The 25,937-nt window shown below is 23.0% G+C and overlaps 8 protein-coding genes across 8 annotated transcripts; 5 read left to right on the top strand and 3 right to left on the bottom strand.

Moving 5' to 3' along the window:
- Positions 1-858: 858 nt before the first annotated feature.
- On the top strand, positions 859-1,764 carry SRAE_2000178000 (Nucleoside phosphorylase domain and Uridine phosphorylase, eukaryotic family-containing protein; the record flags this gene model as incomplete). The annotated part of the gene is made up of 1 exon (XM_024652771.1): positions 859-1,764. One exon carries the CDS (start codon positions 859-861, stop codon positions 1,762-1,764), a length of 906 nt encoding a protein of 301 aa, XP_024506315.1.
- A 147-nt stretch (positions 1,765-1,911) lies between these two features.
- Positions 1,912-2,502, top strand: SRAE_2000178100 (Hypothetical protein; the record flags this gene model as incomplete). Its single annotated transcript, XM_024652772.1, has 1 exon — positions 1,912-2,502. The coding sequence occupies one exon, from the start codon at positions 1,912-1,914 to the stop codon at positions 2,500-2,502; it is 591 nt and encodes a 196-aa protein (XP_024506316.1).
- Positions 2,503-2,629: 127 nt separating this feature from the next.
- Positions 2,630-5,992, bottom strand: SRAE_2000178200 (Hypothetical protein; the record flags this gene model as incomplete). Its single annotated transcript, XM_024652774.1, has 6 exons — positions 2,630-3,153; positions 3,241-3,782; positions 3,823-4,085; positions 4,304-5,394; positions 5,433-5,930; positions 5,971-5,992. The coding sequence occupies 6 exons, from the start codon at positions 5,990-5,992 to the stop codon at positions 2,630-2,632; spliced, it is 2,940 nt and encodes a 979-aa protein (XP_024506317.1).
- Positions 5,993-6,128: 136 nt separating this feature from the next.
- SRAE_2000178300 (Hypothetical protein) lies at positions 6,129-6,485 on the top strand (the record flags this gene model as incomplete). The annotated part of the gene is made up of 1 exon (XM_024652775.1): positions 6,129-6,485. One exon carries the CDS (start codon positions 6,129-6,131, stop codon positions 6,483-6,485), a length of 357 nt encoding a protein of 118 aa, XP_024506318.1.
- Positions 6,486-7,148: 663 nt separating this feature from the next.
- Positions 7,149-9,327, top strand: SRAE_2000178400 (Hypothetical protein; the record flags this gene model as incomplete). The annotated part of the gene is made up of 2 exons (XM_024652776.1): positions 7,149-7,174; positions 7,413-9,327. 2 exons carry the CDS (start codon positions 7,149-7,151, stop codon positions 9,325-9,327), a joined length of 1,941 nt encoding a protein of 646 aa, XP_024506319.1.
- A 3,497-nt stretch (positions 9,328-12,824) lies between these two features.
- SRAE_2000178500 (Calcium channel, voltage-dependent, beta 2b) lies at positions 12,825-14,780 on the top strand (the record flags this gene model as incomplete). Its single annotated transcript, XM_024652777.1, has 3 exons — positions 12,825-12,965; positions 13,008-14,580; positions 14,740-14,780. 3 exons carry the CDS (start codon positions 12,825-12,827, stop codon positions 14,778-14,780), a joined length of 1,755 nt encoding a protein of 584 aa, XP_024506320.1.
- Positions 14,781-18,391: 3,611 nt separating this feature from the next.
- Positions 18,392-19,644, bottom strand: SRAE_2000178600 (INO80 complex subunit E; the record flags this gene model as incomplete). The annotated part of the gene is made up of 2 exons (XM_024652778.1): positions 18,392-19,066; positions 19,108-19,644. 2 exons carry the CDS (start codon positions 19,642-19,644, stop codon positions 18,392-18,394), a joined length of 1,212 nt encoding a protein of 403 aa, XP_024506321.1.
- Positions 19,645-20,126: 482 nt separating this feature from the next.
- SRAE_2000178700 (Amine oxidase domain-containing protein) lies at positions 20,127-22,845 on the bottom strand (the record flags this gene model as incomplete). Its single annotated transcript, XM_024652779.1, has 3 exons — positions 20,127-22,221; positions 22,379-22,710; positions 22,753-22,845. 3 exons carry the CDS (start codon positions 22,843-22,845, stop codon positions 20,127-20,129), a joined length of 2,520 nt encoding a protein of 839 aa, XP_024506322.1.
- Positions 22,846-25,937: the final 3,092 nt, after the last annotated feature.

Below are 25,937 nucleotides of genomic sequence, written 5' to 3' on the forward strand. Positions count from 1 at the left end.
TGATGACTACAATAAATAATAAAAGAATAAAACATAAGTATCAAACATTAATAAAATGATGACATTCTTGTAATATATTCTTTCAAGATGCTTTTAAAGAACAACCTAAATAATCACATTTAAAAATGTATATATACTCTTTGTAAAATAATGCAATTATTTGAAAATATTTCAGTTAAATGTATCTAACTTAAATGAAACAGTTAGAATTTGTTTTTTAATTAATTCTAATATTTATTCCAATTATATTTAATGTTACTCATATGACTTTTCATTAACTAACTTGTTTCATTTTATGATTGCGCGAAATATTTTGTTTGTGTACAATTTATAATTAGATTTTGAATTGCTGCACATATATTATGATCTTTTTTGTTGAATGACCAAAAACATTTGATATTATAAAGCAAAAAAAAATATTTAGTGAAACATATAATATTAAATTTAAACCATAAAAATAGTTTTTTTATTTATTAAAAACTGATTAAATTAAACAAAATCATCATGAATGAAATATTTTATTCAAATATTATTTGTGTAGTTTAAATATTATTTAACAAATTAATAAATTTTGAACATAAAAGGCGTGGTTTAAATATAACAATTAAGATATATTTTGATGACACAAAAAGGTTATATAAATAGAACCATTTATCATATAAAATACTTAATTTTATTTTAAAGATTTTTTACTATCAAATTTTTCATTTTAGTAGTTTTATATACTAAAGTTACTAGTAAATATATTATTTAACTAAAAATATTTTTTTAAAAATTTAATTTTTAATATAAATTTTCAATATTTATATAACTAACTAACTATAAGATAATTTATAGCAGAAAATCAACTAGTTAAATATGGCACCTTCACTTGGAAATGATAAGAAATTTGATACCAGTGATATATTTATAAATAATCAAAATATTACTGAATCTTCAAGTGATTTTTTGTATCATTTTGGGCTAGATAAAAACAATGATGATATACCATGTCGTTTTCATGATGTTAAATTTGTTTGTTGTGGTGGATCATCAAAGAGAATGGGACATTATGCTAAAATATTTGCAAAAGAGATGAATTACGAAGTTCCTATTGATTTATCAAAATCAGATAGATATTGTCTTTACAAAACTGGAAAAGTTCTTTGGGTCAATCATGGAATTGGAGCACCTTCACTTTCTGTAATGCTTAATGAAATTATTAAATTACTTCATTATGCTAATTGTAAAGACGTTTCATTTATAAGACTAGGAACTTCAGGTGGTATTGGAGTTGAACCAGGTACTGTAGTTATTAGTTCTGGAGCATTAAATGGTGAACTTAAGCAAGAGTATAATCAGTGGATTATGGGGAAAAAAGTATCCAGACCTTGTGTTGTAGATGAAAAATTACAATCTGAAATTATTGAAACGGCAAATTTAATTAATATTCCACAATGTTCTGGATTAACATTGTGTGCTGATGATTTTTATGAAGGTCAAGCAAGACTCGATGGTGCATTTTGTGACTACAATTCAGAAGATAAATTTACATTTTTGAAAGAACTAGTAGAAAAAGGTGTAAGAAATTTTGAAATGGAATCAACATGTTTTACTGCATTAACATCAAGAGCAAATATTAAAGCTGCTGTTTGTTGTGTTGCATTGTTAAATAGATTGAATGGGGACCAAGTCATCCTTGATAAAAATACATATTTAGAATATGAAATGCGGCCGTTTAAATTGGTTACAGCACTATTAAAACGAAGACTTGCTAGCGTATAAATTTAAATATAAACATATTTACCTGTACATCTACATCTTTATACATAATACTTTTATTAGACATTTAAATTTTTAACTGTGAATAAATATATAAAAAAATTTTTTTTTTAAACATTTTTTTAATGATATTTATAATTAACTTTAGCAATGCTTTTAGTCATTTTGACTTTTATTATTGGAAGCATATTATTGTATTTATTTAGTATTAATAGGAAAACTAATATTTATAATCCTCAAGGAGAAAATATTGTACAGACAGCATCTATAGAGATATCACAAACATTATTTGATAAAACTCAAATATCAGAATTTACACGATCATTGACTGATTATTTTGATATTCGGTCAAAAACTTTAAACAATCCAAATACACAGAAAGAAACTACTAAAAGTTTAACTACAAAATCAAAAGAACTTTCATCATCTGTTTGTTCAAATTTATCTCAAAATCAAGAAAATACAATGACTTCAACAATGACTACAAATAAAAATTTAGAAAATCAAAATAAAATATTATTAAATAAATTAAATGATAATAATAATGCTACTATACCTAATGGAAATAACTCCGAAGTAGAAAAAATAACAACAAATAAAACAGATAAACCATCTCTTGAATGGAGTTTAAATGAAACTTTACAGTTAGATCCAGCAACAAAAGCTGCAGAAGAACATAGATTAAGTTTATTAAAAAAAAGACATGATAAATCAAAGAATAATAAAAAAAGTATAAGTTAAGAATTAGTAAAAAAATATTTCCAATAATAACTGTACATTATGTTATGTAAATATAAATGATAAAACTAAGATGTATCTCAAAAATTTAATTAATAAATTCCATATTTAAAATATTTGTATTATAATTTTATTCAAATTTGTATGAACTTTTACTAATCTTTCTTTGATGTAGCACATTTTCAAGATTTTTGTCTTGACTTTTTATTACTAATTTTTTTTTATTTTCTAATAATATTTTTTGAACTTCAAATTGATTAATTTTTTCTTGAATACTAGAAATTAATTTATGTTCATTTTGTATAGAAATTGAAAAATCATTAGAACTTTTGTAGTTTGATGGTTTTGATAAATTTATTATGTTTATTACATCTAAATTAATAAATTTTTCTGTTTTTAATTTTTCAATAATTTTTTCCCAATCCTCTTTTTCGTGATTAATAATTTTTTGATTGATATTTCCAAATTTATTGAAAATTATTTCTTTTCTCTCTTCAACTAATTTTTCTTGAATCTCCACCATTTTATTACAGTTATCCTCTAAATCTTTCATTATATTTTCTGAAATAATATTTTGAAACCACTGAATTAAATTTGTCACTTTTAAATGCATCTCTTTTAAAAGTTCTAAACATTTTTTTGCATTTTTATCATCTAAAACATTTTCAAACATTATATTTAATGATTGTATCGCACTTGAAATTTCATTTTTAGTAACAAATGGAAATTTTATTTTATTACCAATATAAATTTGACATGACTCAATATTTTGAAATGCAGCCATAAAATTATTTTTAGATTCGGTAAAAACGAAATATCTATCTTTTTCATCAGTTGAATTTTCTTTTAATATTTTCTCCCACTTTTTAATACCGAAAGCTATTTGAGTTTGAGAATAAATTACTAATGTACGTGCATTTATCCATTTATTTCTTGCTAAATGAAAAGTTTCTTGCTCTGACAAAAGTTGTTTAAATAATTTTATCAATTGAGATGAGTTAGTTGAATTATACTCAGGAATATTTTTTAATTGCATTTCACTAATTTCATACGATAAAATTAATCTTAAAATTTGTTTGTAAAAAATTTCAAGTATATTAGAATTATTGTTATCTCTGTGTTTGTAATTTTGTAGCTCTTTCTCACTTTTATGAAAGTTTTCTAAAGACTTGTGATATTGAGAATTGGCTTCTGTTATTTCCTTATCCCATTTACCTTTTTTTTGAAGTACCGTTTTTATACTATGTTGTTGAATATTTTCTAAATCTTTTTTTTCATGCTCACTAGAAACTTTTATAAGATGTATATATTTCTTATACTAACCTTTGTTTCCGTAGTTCTTTTGTGGTTGTTTCCAGTTGATCTAATATTCCTTTTATTTTATTACTTTCAAGTAGCCCCATGTAGTATCTCATAATTAAATCCTCTTTTTTTAAGTAACTGATATGAATGATAATATCCTCAAGGCTTAACTTTTTTATATCATTTTCGTTAGTATATTTTAAATAAACTGAATTGGAATCAGAATTGAAATTAGAATCTTTATTTAGACGACCAAACATAATTGAAAAATACAATTTTAAAAACTTTACAATTTACAAAAATTGCCAGTATGGCAAAAATTATTTTAACAACAAATAAAATCTCGTTACTAAGGAATACCTTATCGTAAATGTTTAGAGAAATATTTATTTGTTTATAATGGCTCTATTATATAAGATTAATAAAAAAGATATATCATTGTACATTCTCAAGATTTGAAACAAAAGCTTATTATGGATCGAGAAATTCCTTTCTTTAGTACCTTACCTTCACACTCTATATCACCAAGTACAAAATTGGATTGTGAAGTAGTTTCGTTAATATATTTTATTTTTGTTAAGGAATGTCCTTCAAAGTCATACGATAACTTCGAATTAATTTCAGCTTCTTTTAAACGCAATCTCTGTGTTTCATCACCATACATAATAACTATTCTAAATAATTCCTCGATATCCTCATTTACATCAAAAGATTGTGAAAGTTCAAATAGTCTTGGAATTCTATGAGAAACACAAACATTAAATTGCTCTGATGGATCAAGTATAATATTTGATCCATTATGGAATGTTACATATTCATCAACAACCTCACATTTACCAGAAATCGTGTCAATTTTAAATGGAATCATTAAGACAAAAGCTTTTCTTGATCCATTATTTTTTATTGTAAAATTAAACCTTGTAATTGTAAAAGATGTTTTAAAGAGATACTCATCCAAATTTACATTTGGAATTTTAACTAACATATTTGATGATTGATCAATGACAACACTAACGTTTGTCGTACCACAGATTCCAGCAATTGGAACTTTTTGTTTTGGTTTGTCAGAGATACTACAAATTCCATAGTAAATATACAATGTATCCTGATATAGACCAATACAATTTGGGTTAAACATTATATACACTACAATAACTTGATTTGGATCAAGTGTAATGCATCCGTTCGCAAATTTAAAGTCGTCATACAATGAAAAAATTTGTCCTTTCCCTTTGAATTCTAATTTTCCTTTGATAATGTTTGATGAATTATTTTTTATTGTTAGTGGTAGTATAGATTGACAATTCAATGAACAAAAACCAAAATGAAGAAATTTCTCTTTAATAAAAACATTTCTTACAGTGCTCCCTATAGAAAGTGAGCTTGTTGAAGAATGACGTCTTCTTTTTGTTATATCAGTTGCACTTTCAACAATTATGTTTCTTGCACTATTAACACCATTTACAGTATTTCTTCTTTTTAATAAACTAGACATAAATTCTTGAAAAAGAACAGAATTATCTACAGCTATTGTTGATATATTAGGCCCATCAAAATTTGAGAACAACCTACTTTGACCAATATTGTTATCTCCTTTAAATTAGAAATTACCTCTAAAAAACATAACTTACTTATTGGAGTAGATGTAAAATAATTAGGAGGATTTAACGGAGAACCACTAAAAGTTTCCGATGGCAATTTTTTTGAACCAATGTTGTCAAGTGCTTGTAGTTTTTCTTTAATGTCACTACGACCACCACTTCTTCTCGGTGTCTCCTGATTTAAATTTTGTACATGAGGAGAACTATATTCAAAAACAGATGGCTCCCAACTATTTTCTTTTACTTGTTTGGATCTTTCAAATCTAGGATCATCCTGAATTATTACATTTTCTTGACAAAATTTTTTCTCTTCTATTTTTAATTTATCATAAAAAAGAGAACCATTGATAAATTCTTTAGAATCAATTTTATTCTCTTGAAAATCATCTAAATTATATTTTTGCCCTCCATGATGTTTTAGCATTTCATCGTTGACTCTTGCACTGGAAGTTGATGAAAACGAACTTTCTTTTGATGTTAATGGACATTCTTCAGATATCCTAGAAAGGTTATCTGCTCTATTATAATCTAAAAAATAATATACATATGAATTTAAAAATAACTTTACCTTTGTTTTTCAAATTAGACATTTATAATTACTATACAATTCTTTCTAAAAATGGCGGTATTTAACGGATCTCCTCTCGTCACGAATATTAAGTCACCCTGGAACTGCGTCTTTACTTTAATTATTAAACTTTGTCTAAATTATTGAAATTTGCTACTATGAATCCTGAAAAAGAAGATAGGCGTGTAAAAAAATTATTTACTATACCTATTGAATCTCAGAAACCTAATATTGGCCCAGTTCCAGAAGTTACAGATTTACGGACACGACTACAAAATTTTCTTTCAGAAGCAGAAAAAGCTCCAATGCCTGAAAATGCTGAAAACAATAAATTAATTGAATTTGTTGAAAATGAATCAACTGGAAATAGTTCAAATGACGATTCTAATAGCGAAAGTGAAGATTGCAATAATGAGGATAATCAAAAATCTTCAAATAATATTGTGGTTGATCTATACATACCCAAAAATATTGAAAAAGAAACTTCACTTGTGGAGGAAATTGATGATGTATAAAATTTCCTTATATTCACTATATACTCATAATAGGATTATTTGTACTGGTATGAAAGAAACCTTTATATAATAATTATTTTATGAAATAAATATTTGAATATACCATGTTACTATGGATAATATAAAAACGAAGTTAATTATAAAACTATCAGAATAGTAAAATTTTAATAGGTAATAGCAGATTCATCTAAATTTAATCTTCTCAGTTTGGCGACTATTATTTTATAAATTCTAAAAGTTAAAAGAGATGGTATAAACTTACTATGTGAGAAAATGACAATTCAAAAAATTGTATGATTTGTTAATTTTAATGAACTTTCTTATTCACTGTATAAAAGAACAACATTTTAAATTTTTGATCGTTTTAGTTTTTATGATCATATACATTGGTTCCCTTTAAATTATGTTTCGTTAAATTGTTCAGGAAATTTTTTGTTGGTTATTTCAATAATTAAATATTATATACTTTGATTTTTTATATTTAGTAAAATAATATTGTTTTTAATTAAAAATAGATTTTTTATGTTAATAACTCGTAATTTTATTTTTACCATATATGTTTCCACAGTTAACAAAAACTGTTTTTGTTACAGGAAGAAACAGTAAATATGACGAGGTTAATGCCTATGTAAATTGCTGGTTCTGCAATATCATTGCTTTATCATGGATGAATGTGAGGGTCATAGATCGTAGGTCTCATTTTTTATCAAATTGACATAATAGCTTTGGATTGACAATGAAATATTAAAGTTCATTGTTGATTTTAATTAAAAAAACTACTATGCTTTCACATTTACCAAACGCTATTACTAGTCGTTGAGAAAGTATTTGATAGTCGTTTTTCTCTTTTTTTTTTTTTAATCATTGTTGAAATGTCTCTACTTAACGGATATTTATTTTTATAATGCAATGATTTTTAATTTTTAGGAAAAAAGTTAATTTCATTATGAGTATTTCAAAACTTCAAGAAGAATTTGTAGAGCTTCAAAAGGAGATTAGTGCTTTCCAGGGATTGTTAAATTCAGCTATTGATGAGAGTGAATTTTCTTTGGAAGTTGTACAGCACTCTACAAATTCAAATGTTTGGGATCTGAAAGTACGTTTAGATGATATTGCTTTGCTTATTGCTCAGGAGAAAAAAAATGCTAAGAGAAAGTGCGAAATTCGCCAAATAGCTGATAATGTTCATAAGATGCTTAAAAAAATTGAAGTTGAGATAAAAAAAGCTGAAATTATTGAAAGCAACGAGGACAGTACTTTGAAAGAATTGGGTGAAGCATATGAGAGTCTTAAAGAAATTGAAGAAGAAGATTTACCAAAGTTGCAAGCCGAATATTCTAAATTACCAATAACTGAAAGTGAAGATGACGTGAGAAATGAAGCGTTTGAAGAACAAGTTGAGATGGTTAGAAACTTGAAGAATATACAATCTTCAATTATAAATAAAATTGAGACTACAAACATGTTAGATAACTTGATCTCGTCTTTCAATAAAAAATTTCATACTACTTCTGAAGGATTAAAAAATGCCCAGTTTGACGTCATTAAAATTACTGATATCAAGAATAACGATTTGTTGATTATGTCTAGAATTGTTTTTGAAATGAAAGAATTGATTAAAGAGACTGGTATTCGTACATTGGATTTTATTCAAAAATATGAAAAAAAGTTGGATGATATTACTAAAAGTGTAGACTTAAAGTTGGCTGAGGTTGAAAAAAAAATTGTAAACACTGTAACTAAAAAGTTAGAAAGTCCACTCAAGGATATAAATTTTGAGAATATTGAAAAGGACATTAGTCTTTTACCACTTCAAAGTTCAGCATACACTGATTTGATTGAAAAAGTAAAAAAGGCAAAAGCTAAATTGGATCTTCAAAGAAAAACAAAAGAGGACTTGGAGATTATTGTTAAAACACTTAAGGAAATTAATGCATTTCCTAAGAATCCCTTACCTGTCAATGAACATATTCTTACTTTCAAGAAGAAGCTTAATGATCTTGTTGAATATTTAAAACCAAAGACTGATGCATTTGTTCCTACTGGAGATGTTAAAATTGATAAAGACATAGAGAAACAAAAACAAAAAGTTGAAGAAACTATTGTAATGATTAAAAAAGAACTTGAAGCTAAGGAACTCGAGAAAGCAAATAATGATTTAGTTTTAAAGGTTGTTTCTGATGTCGTGGAACTTTTATCAGAATCCGAAAAACAACCAGATAATTCTAATTTACTTAGCTCAAAAGAAGTATTTTCCAAGCTTAAAGCTAGAATTATAAACAAATCAAATGAATTAAATGCTCTTAAAAAAAAGTCATTTGGTGATAACTTAGAAAAAGTTATCAATAATAATATTAAGATTATTGATGAGGCTATGAGAAACACGGATGTAATATTGTTTAATATTGAAAAGTGTGAAAAAGAAACTATTGAATTACAAGGTGAATGGAATAGAACTGAAGAATTTGCTGACCGGGCAATTGAAATGGCAAATGAATTAATTGAACGTTACACCAATTCTCCACAACTTTTTGAGGATGCCAGTAAAGATATTGAAACCATCAGTTTTCTTATTGAAGAAATCAATGGATATGTAAAGGTTATTAGCCAGATATCGGATAATTTTAAAAACTATAATCTTGATAATTCTTTGTTTGTTGAAAAGTTGGATAACTATAAGGGTGTTGTTATAAAGTTGGAAGAACTTAAAATTAAGGTTGAAAAAGATGTTAGTCGAGAATTGAATTTAATCAAAATGAAAAAACGTTTACAAGATACGTTAAATCAAATTGTTGAAAAAGCTAATATTTTAATTAATAAAGTTAAAGTTGATACTTGTTAAAGTTTATAATTTGTTGATTTAATGGCATTTGTTTAAAATAATAAAAACCACATTTTCCTATGTTTATTTTATGTAAATTTTTTCATTTATTATGTCATATACTTATTTTAACTTATATTTGTCATATTTTGTTTTATATATATTTCAAGTAATGTAAAAAACGACTTTTGAAGAAATTTATTAGACAATAAATATTTTTAATATTTTTTTAGTAGATTAGATAAGAAAAAAATAAAGTTATAAAATTTATTTTTTATTTAGTATATCAATTCCCAGTCTGATTGATTACTTATAATATATATTAATGTTTATAAAATAATACTATATAAATACTTTTTACTTAAAAGATTTTTGTTAAAAAAAATAAAAAAAAAAATTTAGTAAATTATGAATAAAAATTGTCTACTAACTACAACTTCAACAATAATTAATAAAATTTTAAAACTTTATTCATTTTGTTTAGACAAAATGAAAGTTTGTTAAAATTAACATAAGTAAACAATTTAAGTAATTTTAAAGACTTTTAGAAATATCCATTTTATAACTACCAGTTAAAGCAGTTTTATATCCATCATCATTTTCCTCTTTCTTTCTCATTACTAAATAATTTTGTTTAAAAATAAAGTAGAAAAGGACGCTTTGACTATACCATTCAATAAATATAAAGATGTAAGTATATATTCACCAAATTATATTTCATTTCAACCACGTCCTTTAGGTTATTTTTGAAGGCATATATATATATATTATATATAAAGAAATGAAGACTATTTTCATTTTTAGTATAAAAACATATGCTTTAAAAATAGAGTTAAAATATATTGATATATATGTGGTTAGTACACATGGCAGAAATGCATTTTTCATACAAAAAGTAGATTGCTTTTATGGCACTTCTTTGATATTATTGCTTTAAACATGACAATTCTTGTTACTAAACTTCCTGACATTAAATTTTATATTTGACATGATATAAATATAAAACCAATAAACTAAAAGAACTAGACATTTATACATATTTATGAATCAAATAATTTTATGTTAGGTATGATATAAACTGTAAGAAGAGATTAAGAATATATAATTTTATAACAATTTACCATAATTAATGTTATTTTAGTAAGAACATTTAACAAAATTTTTAATTAATCTATTGATTTCCTTTTTTTAATAATATATGTTATTGAGACAAAAAAAAAAAATTTTTAAAACATATTATTACTAAATCATTCTTATTTTTTTTTTTACATTTTACAGTTAGATTAATTTAAAACTGTTTTCAATACCACAACATCAGCTGTTTGTTATTTTATTTTAAAAAAAAACATAAATTATTTTATTTTTAAAAAATATTTAATATAAATTTAAAAAAAAAAAAACTTTATCCTTTATTTATACGGCATGTTATGGCAAAGATATTAAGAATGGCTATTTCAATTATAGAAGAGCATTACATTATAACTTTTTTTTATTCTTTTTTTTTTCAATAAAATATCTTTATTATACAATTAAATTATAGTAAAGAAAATCTTTTGAAAAAGATTATTATTTATAAATTTTTTTGTTTATATATATACATATATATATATATATATTTATTTTTATGTATTTGTTATTTTAATATTATCATCATTTGATAATATGAAAAATTAATTTTAATAAACATTAAATATATAGTTTTGTGTTACATTAATAATAAAATTTCCAATATATATAATTTTATGTATTCCTTATAAATTAATTTAAAAATTTGATTTTTTTTTTATTATTTTGAGAATCTTAAATTTTTAATTTCCTATTTCAATAAAATTTATTTTTTTTCCTTCCTTTAAATTTATTTTATAAAGTATATTAATTTTTGGCAACTATTATATTAATAGGATTGACAAATTACATTTACATAATCAATTCATCTGAAACTGTTTATGTTATAATTTAGTTTAATATTTCACGTGTTCTTTGAAGTTGTTTTAAAAGCAATTTTCTAATGATAATATAAATCGCATTTAGTATAAAATTCTATATTATAGATATACTATTTAAATATTTCATATTTTTAATATAAAATATTTTCTTTTTTTCTCTCTATGAAGTATTTTATGTTAAAACTTTAAATTTTTGCGACTAATTTTTTATTAAAATAAAATTTAGAATGCATTTTGCTTCTTTATCTTTTTATTGTGATATTTTGAATTCCTTTACTTCATTGCTTATTTGTATAAATATTATTTTATCATATAGAAATATTTAATGTATTAAAATATTACGATGTTCATTAATAATTTAAAAAAAAAAATTTTTTTTTAGGTTCCATAAATGGATATATTCCATTATTAAAACTCAATAATATTATATTCAACTTCTATTTGCTTTATTTGGAACCTAAAAAACAAATAAAATTATATACTCTTTTTATTTTTGGAAAAATTTTTGTGATACAATTTTTTTTATAATATAATTAAGAAAGTTAAGATACGATTTTTACATAAGAAAAAAATAATAAAAAAATTTATTCAAGATATTTTAAATAGTATCTTGAAATAAAATAATAATTGAAAGAATAAAAGTATACATTTATTACAATTATACAAAATTGAAACGATACTTATTTCAAGTATTCTCATCTTAAAACATCATTGCAAGCTTAAGAAAAATTTTTTTATCAATCCTACCGACAAAATCTTTCAACGCAATTATAAATATCAGTCAACTCAAGTATTTTTATATTGACAAAAATTTTTGATATCTTCCTTACTATAATTATTTAATCAACTTTTCTATTACTTTTGTAACTTAACAAATTGAATATAGGATAACAAAATTTTTAAAATATATATAATTAATATTTGAATAAGGAAATAAAAAATATCTATTGGTAAAAAAAAATAATAATTATTATTTAACTATCTATCACCAATAATATATAAATTTACTGAAATTTTCTAAACCAAGTTACAGTGAATATAGTTGATATATAGGAATACAGAGATCTGCAATTAAAGAATAAAGATATTAAGCTTATATTTGTCAATTTGACTCATCTTTATATCTTTTAAAAATATTTTAGGTGTAACAGTAGTGGGCTTGTTTTGAAAAGACAGTTGGATATCTATATTAACATCAATATCTTTTTACTTTTATAAATAAAGAATAGTGCAAAATTTTAACAACTTTTCATCACTAATTAAATTATTTAGAAATTATTCTTAATTATTAATTCTATAATTAAAACTAATTTTTTTTTTATATTTCTAATAATTGGATAAGAGAAAGTCAAAAGAAAAAAAAAATAACTTAATCTGTCTCTACTATTTTAACAACAAATATTTTATAAAATCAATTTATTTTGTTTGGTAACAAAATATTATCATTTTCTATTATTTCCTAGTTTTTTTTTTAAAACAAATTAAAATTGTTGTTACTTTTTTAAAGTATAATATTTATCAATAGATATTTTATTTTATATATCACGTCATAGTCTTCTAGATAAATCAATCATGTCAAAATTTAGAAGACAAGGAAGTGTTGATTCTAATTTTAGTCATCATGAAAATGAATTTGATTTAGAATTAAAAAATAGAGAGACAATAAAAAAAAGTGTTGAAGAACAAGCAGCAAATCAATTAGAAAATGCTAAAGTATGTTTATTATTATTTATATATAATATTATATGTTTATAGTATAATCCTGTTCTATTTGCTGTTTGTACAAATGTAGAATTTGATGGTTCTATTGATGATGATTCTCCAGTACATGGATGTGCTGTATCTTTTAAACCAAAAGATTTTTTACATATCAAAGAAAAATATAATAATGATTGGTGGATTGGACGATTAGTTAAAGAAGGTCATGAACTTGGTTTTATACCAACACCATTAAAATTAGAAAATATTAGACAACAAACTTCAAAAACGGGTACAAAAGGTTTTAGAAATTCAACATCTACCTCTAATTTAGGAACTATGGATCCTATGTTACAAAAAACAGCATCAAGAGGGTCTACACCACCAACACCTGATGGAGAGGATGAATATGGACCTAAAAAAATTGCTTCTATTGTTACAACCCCTCCTGTTGCTAAAGAAAAGAAAAAATTAATGTTTAAAAAACAAGAAAATGTACCCCCATATGATGTTGTACCAACTATGAGACCTGTAGTTTTAGTAGGTCCTTCATTAAAAGGTTACGAAGTTACAGATATGATGCAAAAAGCTGTTTTTGATTATCTTAAACATCGTTTTGAAGGAAGAATTATAATAACAAGAGTCACAAGTGATATTTCATTAGCTAAACGTTCTCTATTAAATAATCCTACAAAAAGAGCTATCATGGAACGAGCCAATTCACGTAGTAGTAATTCATTAGCTGAAATTCAAGCTGAAATTGAAAGAATTTTTGAATTAGCAAGATCAATGCAATTAGTTGTGTTAGATTGTGATACCATAAATCATCCAACACAATTATCAAAAACATCATTATCTCCAATACATGTTTATATAAAAATATCATCACCTAAAGTACTACAACGTTTAATAAAATCACGAGGAAAAAGTCAATCAAGAAATATGAATGTTCAAATGGTTGCGGCTGAAAAACTTGCACAATGCCCAACAGAATCATTTGATGTTGTTTTAGATGAAAATCAATTAGAAGATGCTTGTGAACATTTAGCAGATTTTTTAGAAGCATATTGGAGAGATACTCATCCACCAGTAAAATCACCACCAAGAATAAAAAGAGGACCAATGGCAAATCGTGGACCATCTACATTATATACACCAGCACAAATGCTTCAAGGAATATCTCATATGACATCATCTACACCTGGTTCTAATAACAGAAATTTAAATAATAATACTGTTTTAGGTATTAATAATTCAAATAATAACAATAATAATACAACAGTTATGCCTAATAGAATTCCACAAATACCAATACAAAATACTTCATTATTAGGAATAAATAATCAACCCCCATCACAAATGTATAATCAAAATGTAAACATTAGCAATGGTGCAAATTATAATATTCCTTTAAATAATTCTACCAAACAAATGTCATTTGGAAATCATAATCAAAATAGTATGTCAATAGAAATGAATCAAAATCCATATGATGATTTTGATCATGATTCTTATGAAGATAATATGTCGGGTATACAAAGAAGAAATGTTCCATCAAGTATTGGAGGTAATCAACAAATGGGAGTGCCAACAGGAAATATGATGCCAAGGACAATGCCAAATACACCTGGTATGTACTAATGAATACTTAATAATCATTGAAAAGTAAACGTTTAACTTAATTAAATTTTTGACACTATTAAATTTTATATTTTTTTTTAAGTTGCATTTAAAAATAATTACATTGTGATTTCAATTATCAATAAAATATATTAACATTTTTTTATAGAAAAAATAATTGGCATAGTTGTAGAACCACTAACTTATTAGAAATTTTTTTTTAAAATTACAATGTTGATTTGATAAAAATTTTTTTTAATAAAAATAAAAAAAACAACTTTTTTTGGAATTTGAATATGCCACTATAGTCATTTGATAGCCCTTGAAACGGGATGAATTTTGAATATAATCAACAATATACTAAAATTAAAACTTCAGGAGTTGTAGGGATTCAAAGTTGAGGGGCGAAATTGGGAAATATTTTTTTTAAATCTAGATTTCTATGATATTATTGTAAATTTTAAAAATAAATACTTTTTCCTAGATCACTTTTTTACGATAAATCCATTAAGCCTATTTACATCTTTATAGGACTTCTAAAAATAAAGATATGATAAGAAATATTTTAAAAAAAAAGTTTTAAGAACTTAGTGATAACTCAAGTTTATGACGTCACAGAACCATGAAACCAGATGCGCTGGCCTTCTTTCATAATTTAAGGTATACACTACGTTGAAAATATTTTTAAATTTTCAACTGTTCTTGAAATACTATGCTTGGTACTTTTTCGCGCGTAATCCATTGTCACCATTTTTTTATATCTCGAAAATGGTTAAAGGTATAAACATATTTTGAAGGTGGACCCCACTTTAAAACTCATTAGAAGACGATTGCAAAAGTCTGCTTGAATTTATTTTGATTTTGAAGCAAGTTATGAACAAGGGCGGAAATTTTTCTAAAATATTCATTGTAACTGACTTTTCAGTATCTCAAGAAATACTTATCCTATGAAGATGGGACCAGTTTCATTCGACTTCTATCTAAAAGTAGTTCTAGAAAAATTAATTTTCATAGCTATATCATTATTATTTCCAGAGATTCAGAATTTGGCTAAAAATATTCTAAATTTTCGACTTTACCTCTAAAAATGTGAACAAAAAAAAGCAACTTTTTTTGGAAATTGAATATTCTACTATATTCATTCGATAGCCCTTGAGATAGGATGAATTTTGAATATAATCAACAATATTCTAAAATTAAAACTTCAGGAGTTATAAGGATTCAAAGTTGAAGGGCGAAATTGTGGAATATTTTTTTTAAATCTCGATTTCTATGATAATATTGTAAATGTTAAAAATAAATACTTTTTTCTAAATCAGTTTTTTACGAAAAATTCATTAAGCCTATTCTTATTTTCATAGGACTTCTAAAAATGAAGATATGATAAGAAATATATTTAAAAAAAAGTTTTAAGAATCTAGTGATAACTCAAGTTAATAACGTCGCAGAGCTATGAAACTTGTTGCGCTGTGCTTCTTTCATAATTTAAAGCATACCCTACGTTGAAAAGATTTTCAAATTTTCAACCGTTCTTGAAATACTGACTTTGGTACTTTTTCGCGCGTAATCTATTGTCACCATTTTTTTTTATCACACAAGTACTTAAAGATATAAAAAAATTTTGAAGGTAGACCCCATTTAAAAACTCATTTGAAGTAAATTGCAGAAATCTGATTTCATTTATCATGATTTTGAAGCGAGATATGACTAAGAGCGGAAATTTTTCTAAAATATTCATTGTTCCCGACTTTTCAGTATCTCAGCAAATACTTATCCTATGGATATGGAACTAGTTTCATTCGATTTCTTATCAAAAGTTATTCTGGATTGATAATTTTCATAGCTATAACTTTATTATTTTTAGAGATACAAAAATTAGCTGAAAATTTTCTAGATTTCTGACTTTACTTCTAAAAATGTGGACAAAGAAAAACAACTTTTTTTGGAAATTGAATATAAAACTATAGTCATTCGATAGCCCTTGAAATAGGATGAATTTTGAATATAATCAACAATATTCGAAAATTGAAACTTCATGAGTTATAAGAAGTCAAAGTTGAAGGGCGAAATTGGAGAATATTTTTATGTAAATTTCGACTTCTATGATACAATGAGATATTTTGCAAATAAACAGTTGTTTCTAGATCAATTTTTTACGATAAATTCATTAAGCCTATTCACATCTTGATAGGACTTATAAAAATGAAGTTATGATAAGAAATATGCATAAAAAAAAGTTTTAATAATTTATCGATAACTTAAGTTTATGAAGTCACAGGTCCATGAAACTTGATGCGCTGTGCTTCTTTTATAATTTGAGGTATACCCTACGTTGAAAATATTTTAGAATTTTCAACAGTTCTTGAAATAATGTGCTTGGTACTTTTTCGCGCGTAATCCATTGTCACCATTTTTTTATATCTCGAAAATGGTCAAAGGTATAAAAATATTTTGAAGGTAGACCCTATATGAAAACTTATTAGAAGTCGATTGCAGAAATCTGATTTCATTTATCATGATTTTGAAGCAAGATATGACTAAGGGCGAAAATTTTTCTAAAATATTCATTGTTCCCGACTTTTCAGTATCTCAGCAAATATTTATCCTATGATGATGGGACTTGTTTCATTCGATTTCTATTTAAAAGTAGGTCTAGAATATTAATTTTCATACGTATAACATTATTATTTTCGGAGATATAAAAATTGGCTGAAAATTTTCTAGATTTCTGATTTTTCCTTTAAAATTTGTGATAAAAAAACTTTTTTTTTTGAATTCGAATATACCACTATGGTCATTCGATAGTCTTTGAAATGAATTTTAAAAAAAATTTTAGAATCACGTATGTAATAGAAATATTTTTTGAAAATTTGAATAATAAATATATGTATAATTTTTTTAAAAAATACAACAATAATTTTATATAAATTTTAAATTAACATATTAAATAAATAAATATAGAAAAGTAAATTATTTTAAAATTTATTTTTTATAAAAATTTTATTAAAAAATCTACTACCAATTTTCTTAATTTTATTTTTATTCATTTTTATAACAATTTTGGATTTTCTATAAAAATTAGACTAAACTCAATGAATTTTCCGTAAAATTTTGAATTATAATCATTTGCTTATTCTTAAATTTTTAAATTGTATCATGAAAGTCAAGTTTTACATTAAAATATTTCCCGTTTTCGTCTTTAATATTTAAAATTTTAATTTTGGTGTATTCATGATTATATCCAAAATTTATTATTTTTCAAGGACTATTGAAAGAGTATATTGTTATCCTTAAAATCAAAAAAAAATGTCTTCATAGTAGAGTATCTGATGCAGCATGAAAATTTATTACATATTAAGAAAACTTTTCAAGATAATATTTTCAAAGTTTTAGATATAAATAAATTTTAAAGATAAAAGAATAAGGAACTTATCATACATATATTTTAACGATTGCACGCAAAAAAAAACCTAATAATTTTCTGTTATCATATATAACAACATACAATAATTTCACATTAAATTAAAAAAAAGGTTTATAACATCATAAATCATTGTATGAAGTGTAAAACTACAATTTTTTAAATTTATTTCGATATATCATTTATTTTTATAGTAAATTTTGGAAAATTGTAGTTTTTATGTGTATTGTAAGATATTTTCTAGAATATTTATTTTTATCTTAAATATATATTGTTATAGTAATTATTTTTATCAAAAAATTTAATTCACAAATGTAATTTTATTTATTTTAAATAAATAATAATTGTCATAAATTAAAAAAATAAATAAATAATGTCATTTTAAAATTATACTTTTCATTTATATATTGTTATTGTTTTTTATATATTGAATTTCATTACCTGTAATAGAATTTACATAATCTTCTTCTTGAAAATCAAATTGATGAAAATTATTAGGAAATGTTTCATTATATGGTATAATATGTTCTATATTATGATCAGTAGTATTATTAATAGCTGATGATGAGTATTTTCGTTGAGAAAATCTTATTGATGGGGAATGTAATGGTGATTGTTGATCATTATAATTATAATTTTCTATTTCCCCTATATTACTATATCTGTTATTATTTTGCAGAAATGTTGATATATTTTGATTAGAATTTAATGTAGTATTTTCTAGTAAAGTTTCATTTGATAAATTCATAATTTCAACTTTAGCTTTTAATTGTGTAGTTTTTGTTGAATTAGAAGATAGAAAATTTTTATTATTTGGTTTTTTTATATTTTGATAATTATTTGAAACTTGTAAAGATGATTTTTTTCTAGATGAACTTGTGATTTTTGATTTTTTAACCGTCTTTACTTTTGTTGATTTATCTTCTATTGTTTTTACAGAAGAGTCAGAATCATCACTAGAATCTGAACATCTTTCATATTGCATTAAACGATCAAGAAGAAAATTTTTATCTCTTGATAATTTTAACAATTTTTTTTGAAGATTTCTTAACTCTTCTTGATAACATTCATTTTCCTGAAAAAGTTATTATTATTTAATAAGATCCTTACATATACTAAAAATTTAAATTTTTTTTTTAATTCTCTATACTCCTCTTTTGGATTAATTTTTTGACAAACAGAATTAAAAAATATTTTATTATCAATTATATTTGATGAAGAGGAATTTTCTATTAAATTATTTTTTGGTTGATTAAAGTTTAAAGGAATAAAACAATCTGTTTGTTTGTTAATTTGGTTATTAATATTTGTCTGAAAAACATTTTCAGAATGATTGTTGACTTTTTGACCAAATGAATGCAAAATTATTGGTTTTTGTGATTTGATAGTACTATTAATACCTGTTTGAGAAGATTGATAATGTTTACTACCATTAAAATGTGCACCGTTTACGAAATTTGTGCTTTGCCCTATTTGATATTGAGGTAATATTTGTTGCTGAAGTTGTTGTGTTCCACTTGGATTTGAATTGATGTGTTGTATATTTAAAGGTTGTATCGATAATGATGAATTTTTTGGAGGATTCATAAAAAAAATTGATGGACTGGGTAATGGTTTTGTATTACTAGATAATGGTTTTTCTTTTTCATTCATTATGAATGTATATTTTACATAAATCTACAAAAAAAATCAATATAAAATAAATAAAATAAAAAAAAAAACTATTAAAATATTTTTAGTTAAATTTATGATAAAATTAAAAGTATTAAAGTTAGATTATTTTATAAAATTATGTAAATAATATATCATTATATATAAAAAAATTAAGATAAAATGATATGTCCCACCTTTTGGTACGTTATATGAAAAATTTACGTTTCATTTCGCAACACTATTCCAAGTTTCAATGATGTCCTGGCTATAATAATTATTTTACTTTAGGGAAAACGTAGCATATATATAATACATCAAATATAAATATAAAAAATTTGATAGAAAAAGTACAATTACCATTTATTTTAATTAAAAATTTTATAATATACATTTGGAAATTTATTTTACAATACATTTTAAAAGTCCATACTTTTTAAAAAAATTTATACATAATTTTCTTAATTTATATTTATGTTAGTTTATTAGATGCCTTGATTATTTTGTATTCCATCAATTAACATATCAATTAGCTCATTTAATTGTTTAATTAAATAGAGACTATCTTCTTTACTAACATTTGATATATCCATTTGAATTTGTGAAATTAAACTATTTATTTCATTTATGTCATTTGTACCATTAACTTTATGTATTGCATCAGCATATTTTTGTGTAATTGATGAGTCAGATGAAAAATCATCTTTTGTAGTTTTATCATTTAATGAATTATTCAAACTACTTTTTTCAGTTGTATAAAATTCTACTCTATTTGGAGTAGTTGGTGATTGTGATGAAGAAGATAAAACATAGTCTTCTGGATAATGTGAACTTGTAGAATATGGGAAGGTACTTGATTCTATTGATGAAACAGATGTTACATTTATTTCTTGATTATTATTAATTTTATTTGAGGTAATATCTGTTGTCTGATCATATGTATAATGAGGTGTTGTATTATATGGAAACATGGTAGTATCTAAATTATCATCATCATTAAAAATACCAATTTGAGAGTAATTAGTTGTTGAGTTGTATGTTGTTGATTCTACTAAATAATTTGGTGTTGTGAAATTTTCAAAATCTATATATGTTGAATTAATTTTATTTAATAATGTTGTTTCAGTTGTTTGCATTGTCAAAGTTGTTAATTCATTTAAATTATCATTTAAATAAGTACTTGCTATTGGACTATTAGTACTTTGTTGATTATATGATTCAGTTGTCTTTGAATTATCAGTTGTTTCATCAAAATAATGTTTACTGGTATTATAAACAAAAGCATTAGGATTAGGTGTTGTTGATTCATAAGATTGTGTTGTAGTTGATTTTGTTAATGCTGTCTCTTCAATATAATGAGGTGTTGTATTGTAATAAAAAGTTGTTTTATCTGTGTTCACTTCTTCAGTTGTTGGTATGATTGTAGTAATAAAATATGAATTATTGTTTCTATCAATAATGTTATTAACTATTGTTTTATTACTTGAATCATCTTGTAACTTAATTTCTGGTAAATTAGTCATCTCTTGCAAAACTGCATTTGCAATTTCTTTTCCTATGATAACACCACCATTAATAGTACCCATTGATTTTAATGATAATTCTGGTGAGGCAAAATGTATTCTTTTTTTAAATAAATTTGCTGATAATTGTGAAAAATTTGTCATTCCATTAACAGGAATAACTCCAACAAGCCCATTTACATATGGCTGTTTAGTCCATTGGATATCTTTAATATCAATTAATTCTTCTGTCTGATTTCCAAGATTTTCTTTTAAAATATTTGTATAAGCCTGTATTCTATTTTGTTCATCTAACTCTGTAGCAAAATGTGCTATACCATATAATAATCCAATATTATTTTCAGTTTGGCAATTATTATCTTCACTAATGTCAAAAGTTGTCATCCAATACAATGAATTAGATGCAGTTTGATCAGAAAAAATTATTTGACCACTTTGATTATTTTTACGCCAAAATGGGGATGTAAATGATGCAACAAAATAGTAAGCATCACCATATGATTTATAGTTAGATAAAAAGTTACTATCTGAGTCATTTAATTCTGGTTCGAAACTTATTTTTGAAGTTTTTTGTGGAGAAATAGCTACAATAACTTCTTGGGCCACATAATTTTGTCCATTTGAAGTAGTAATAAAAACTTGAGAACCAGTTAAGCTATTGTTTTTTATAACTTCACCATTATCAGCAAGTATAAAGATACTTGAAACTTCTTGATTATAATTGATTAAAGTATCTTTTGTCATTTGATTTACAAGTGATTGTAAAGAATTTTTCATTATTAAACTTTTACCATGACCTTGGTTATTTAATAATGTTTGAATATCTTCATTTTCACTAGAAAGGGTTAGCATCAATTGAAGTGCTGATATAGAGTTAGCTGGTGCATCGTAAAAAGTTTGTAAAAATCTAAATACACTATCTTTTGTTGATTCTAAAAGTGAATTTGAATTGATAAAATCTTGACAGTTTTGAGATAAAAGTTCATTAAATATTGTTGGTGAAGATAATTCTAATATTGAACTTCCACCTCCAGGTAATTGATTCCAATCTGATTGTCTAAAAAAATAATAGTAATAAATTTAAATTTATTAATAATTTTTTGCAATATTTTACATTTCTTATAACTTTTAATAAATAAAAACTACTTTTTTTTTTATTAAACATAAATACTTCCTGATTTTTTAAAATATATCTAAAAGTTTTTTGTACTTACCGTTTAAATCTAAAATTTTGAGTATTATTATTATTTACAAATATTGTTCTCTCACCACAGGAATTAGCTTGTGAATAAAGGTCGAGGTTAAACTCTTTGGCTAATTCGATAATCTCATTATGTGATGGTGAAATCCATATTGCTCCAATATCAACCATCTGTTTTTTTGAAGGTTCATCTTTTGAGATTGAAAGTAATTGTCCACGAACTCTTCCTCCAGAAGTATTTGATGCCTCTAAAATAACAACAGATGCAGAGGGATTCTTTAATTTTATTTCTCTAGCTGCAGTCAATCCAGTAAGTCCAGAACCAATAATTACAATATCATAATTCTAAAAAGTTTTTATAAAAAAAATTAAAATATTAATAATTACCAAAGTATTAGTAGTATTTTCTAAGGTTGATATAGGTAAAATTAAGGATAATTGAATATATATGATAAAGAAAACTTTTAACTTATTAATCATTTTCATAGGTAAAATGTTTTAATAAAAATGATTTTAAATTAAAAACTTTATCAGCAATGAGAGTTCTGTAAATTACGTAATTTTCTTCCTTTTATTCCAAAAATTTATTTAAAATTTGTCTTAAAAAAGGCGTGTCACAATTGAATAATATGACAAAATTGTATAAAATTAAAAAAAGTAAACTTGAAGGAAACTGCGTAATACACAAACTACAATAATAGTATAAAGAAAAAAGTTGATGGAGAAAATGTTACATTTTGTATGAATTGCAACAATAGTTTTATTTTAACAATAAAAAAAGTTTATATATGTGGGTTGATTTAAATAGAAGAAATCGTTTGTAAAACAATAATTTTAAGATAAGTTGTTTAACATGTATTAAGTTAGCCATTCATTATTAAATAAGCTAAAATCTATAGAAAAAAATTAACCAATGTATGTAGTATGTTCATGTTTATTTGATCTAATACTTCATGTACAAATGTTCTTTATCAATAAGTAACTTGAAGGCGAAATAAAACTTTTAAATCAACAAAGTTTTTTTGTATTAATATTCTAATTGGTGCAATTAAGATATATTTTTAAATAATTTGTGTTATAAATTATAGTTTGCGTAAGATATTATCCCAATGGATTATTTCAGATAACAAAAGTATTCTACCAAAAACTATCAAATAATTATACTTTCAAATATTTATTTTTGACACCTACATAATTTTGACATATTTGACAGTTCTTGTAAACAACATAACTCGGAGTAACTCTGTGCTTGGAAAAAAATTAATTTACTAATAACCTTTTACTTATTTATTTAATGAATAATATTTATTAAAATTTTTAATGAATCATTAAAAATTTATATTAAAATATTACCAATTAAATAAATTTTAAAATTAATAGAATTATTTAATATTTTAATAAATTTTTAAGATCTCTAATTTTTGTATATTTAATTTTAAGATATTACTTTGTCATTCAAATTTAATAGACAATTATAAGATTATTTGATATAAATATTGATAAGATTTTTATTTAATTAGGTAAACTAAAATTAATTTAAATTTTTAACTATAACTATGCTTGACACTTAAAAAAATCAATCTAGATACTATTAATATTACTACTACTTATTTAACATTTATTTCAAATTTAATATAAAGTAATTATGTTATTTATCAATGTGACTTAATTTAAAATACATTTATTTCACAAATTGTATTTTGGTAAATTTTAATACTTCTAAGTAAAATAATATAAAAAAAACAAGTTAAATAAAAATTATATCAACTAATTAAATAAACATAAAGTGGCAAAGAGTATTAAAAATTTATAATCAATTATGTTAAAAAAAAATAATACCAAAAGTACTATTTAAGATATCAAATAATAACAAGATAGTATTTTCCTTATCAATTTTATGTTATTTGAAAATTTTAATATACTTAAACAGATACTTATACTGTAATCTTCAATTTTTGTTTATAAATTGGATTTAGTAAAAAAATAATATTCTTAATATAAACAAAATTTTGAAATAAGAAATTGTCAAGAAAAAAATTAATGAATAAAGGATATTAAGTTTGAGATCTCCAATAAACAAATTAAATATCTATTTTAAAACATTGTTATGAATAATATTTCTTATTTTATTTTTATAATAAAACATTTCAAAATTGAAATCTTTTGTACTTTAAATCTTTTTTGATATTTGACTTTTATTATGTATTAAATACCAAATAAAATAGAAGATATTAATTATTAACTTTTTTCTTCTCAAAAAAATATATATTAAAAAAAAAATTTTAAATAACAAAAAAATTAACATGATTGTTTGTAAATTTAAAGTTTATCTCAAATTTTATTTTACTTCTTTAACATTTTTGTGATAACTTCTATTTTATATTAAGTTAAAATATATAATGATTCATTTATATTTAAATAGAGTTAAGTGATTTTGAAGTATGGATTTAAAAGTTTCTAAATAATTTTATAATTTTATATTATTCAATAATTACTCAATCTAAAGTTAAAGAAAAGAATTAATAAAAGTTTTAAAAGTTTTAATAATGAAAGTGAGAAAAAAAAAAGAATTCAATTTATATGATTTAAGTACACTTTAAAATAACTTTTGCCAAAATTATAAAAATGTTTAAAAATTTTTTTGAATATTTTTTTTATCATTATTTATTGTTTTTTATTTATCAATTACCTCTATCTATAAATCTTTTATACTTACAATATTGTTTTTTTTTTTACTTCAAAATATTTTTTAAACTTTAAGTACCTTTAATTTATAATAATTTCTAAAAATTTTAAATCATTCAAAATTATTTTATAATATTATATATGATAAATACTCAATTATTATAAATAATAACTCTTTTTAAAACAATTCCCACAATTATTATATCAAACTTCTTAACAAATTTTAAGACAAATTGGCAATTACTTAATAACATATTACATGTCAACCACAAATCATTTTATTCCAGGAATTATCCACTACATTTTATATAATATTTGTCATCTACCTTCTTATCCTCATTTTTGTTAAATGTTAAAATTGATAATAACTATAAAATTTTGCATTTTACTTTTTAAATACTTTAAAAATAATCAAATTGAAATATTTTATGAAGGGTGGGTGTTTTTAATATTTTTAAAAAAAAATCCTTTTTTTTTCTAATATTAGATACATATATTTCATTGTCTATTAATCATTTTATTTTAACTTTATTATAATAAATTTAAAATAAGGATACTGTTAAAAAGTTGATTGATAACCGAAAGAACATTTCTTTAATCCTTCACACATTTTTTTATTAGTAATATGTATCAAATCTAAAAACATATTATTTACTTTACCTAAATTATTCTCCTCACAGTTGTAACTGTTATAGTTTAAAAAAAATTTTGTTTTTAATAAAAAACCACCGCTTTTGATTAACCACTGCCAGAGTTTACTTTACCTATATATATATATGTTGTGAAGCTGCACGAGATTTAAATAAATTACGTGAGAAGTGTCATACCAAAAAAAAAAATATTCAAAGAAACAAATACAACTTTTTGACTATATAAAAAAATAAAAA

This window comes from Strongyloides ratti (genome assembly GCF_001040885.1).
Source record: "Strongyloides ratti genome assembly S_ratti_ED321, chromosome : 2".
Taxonomy (NCBI): Eukaryota; Metazoa; Nematoda; class Chromadorea; order Rhabditida; family Strongyloididae; genus Strongyloides; species Strongyloides ratti.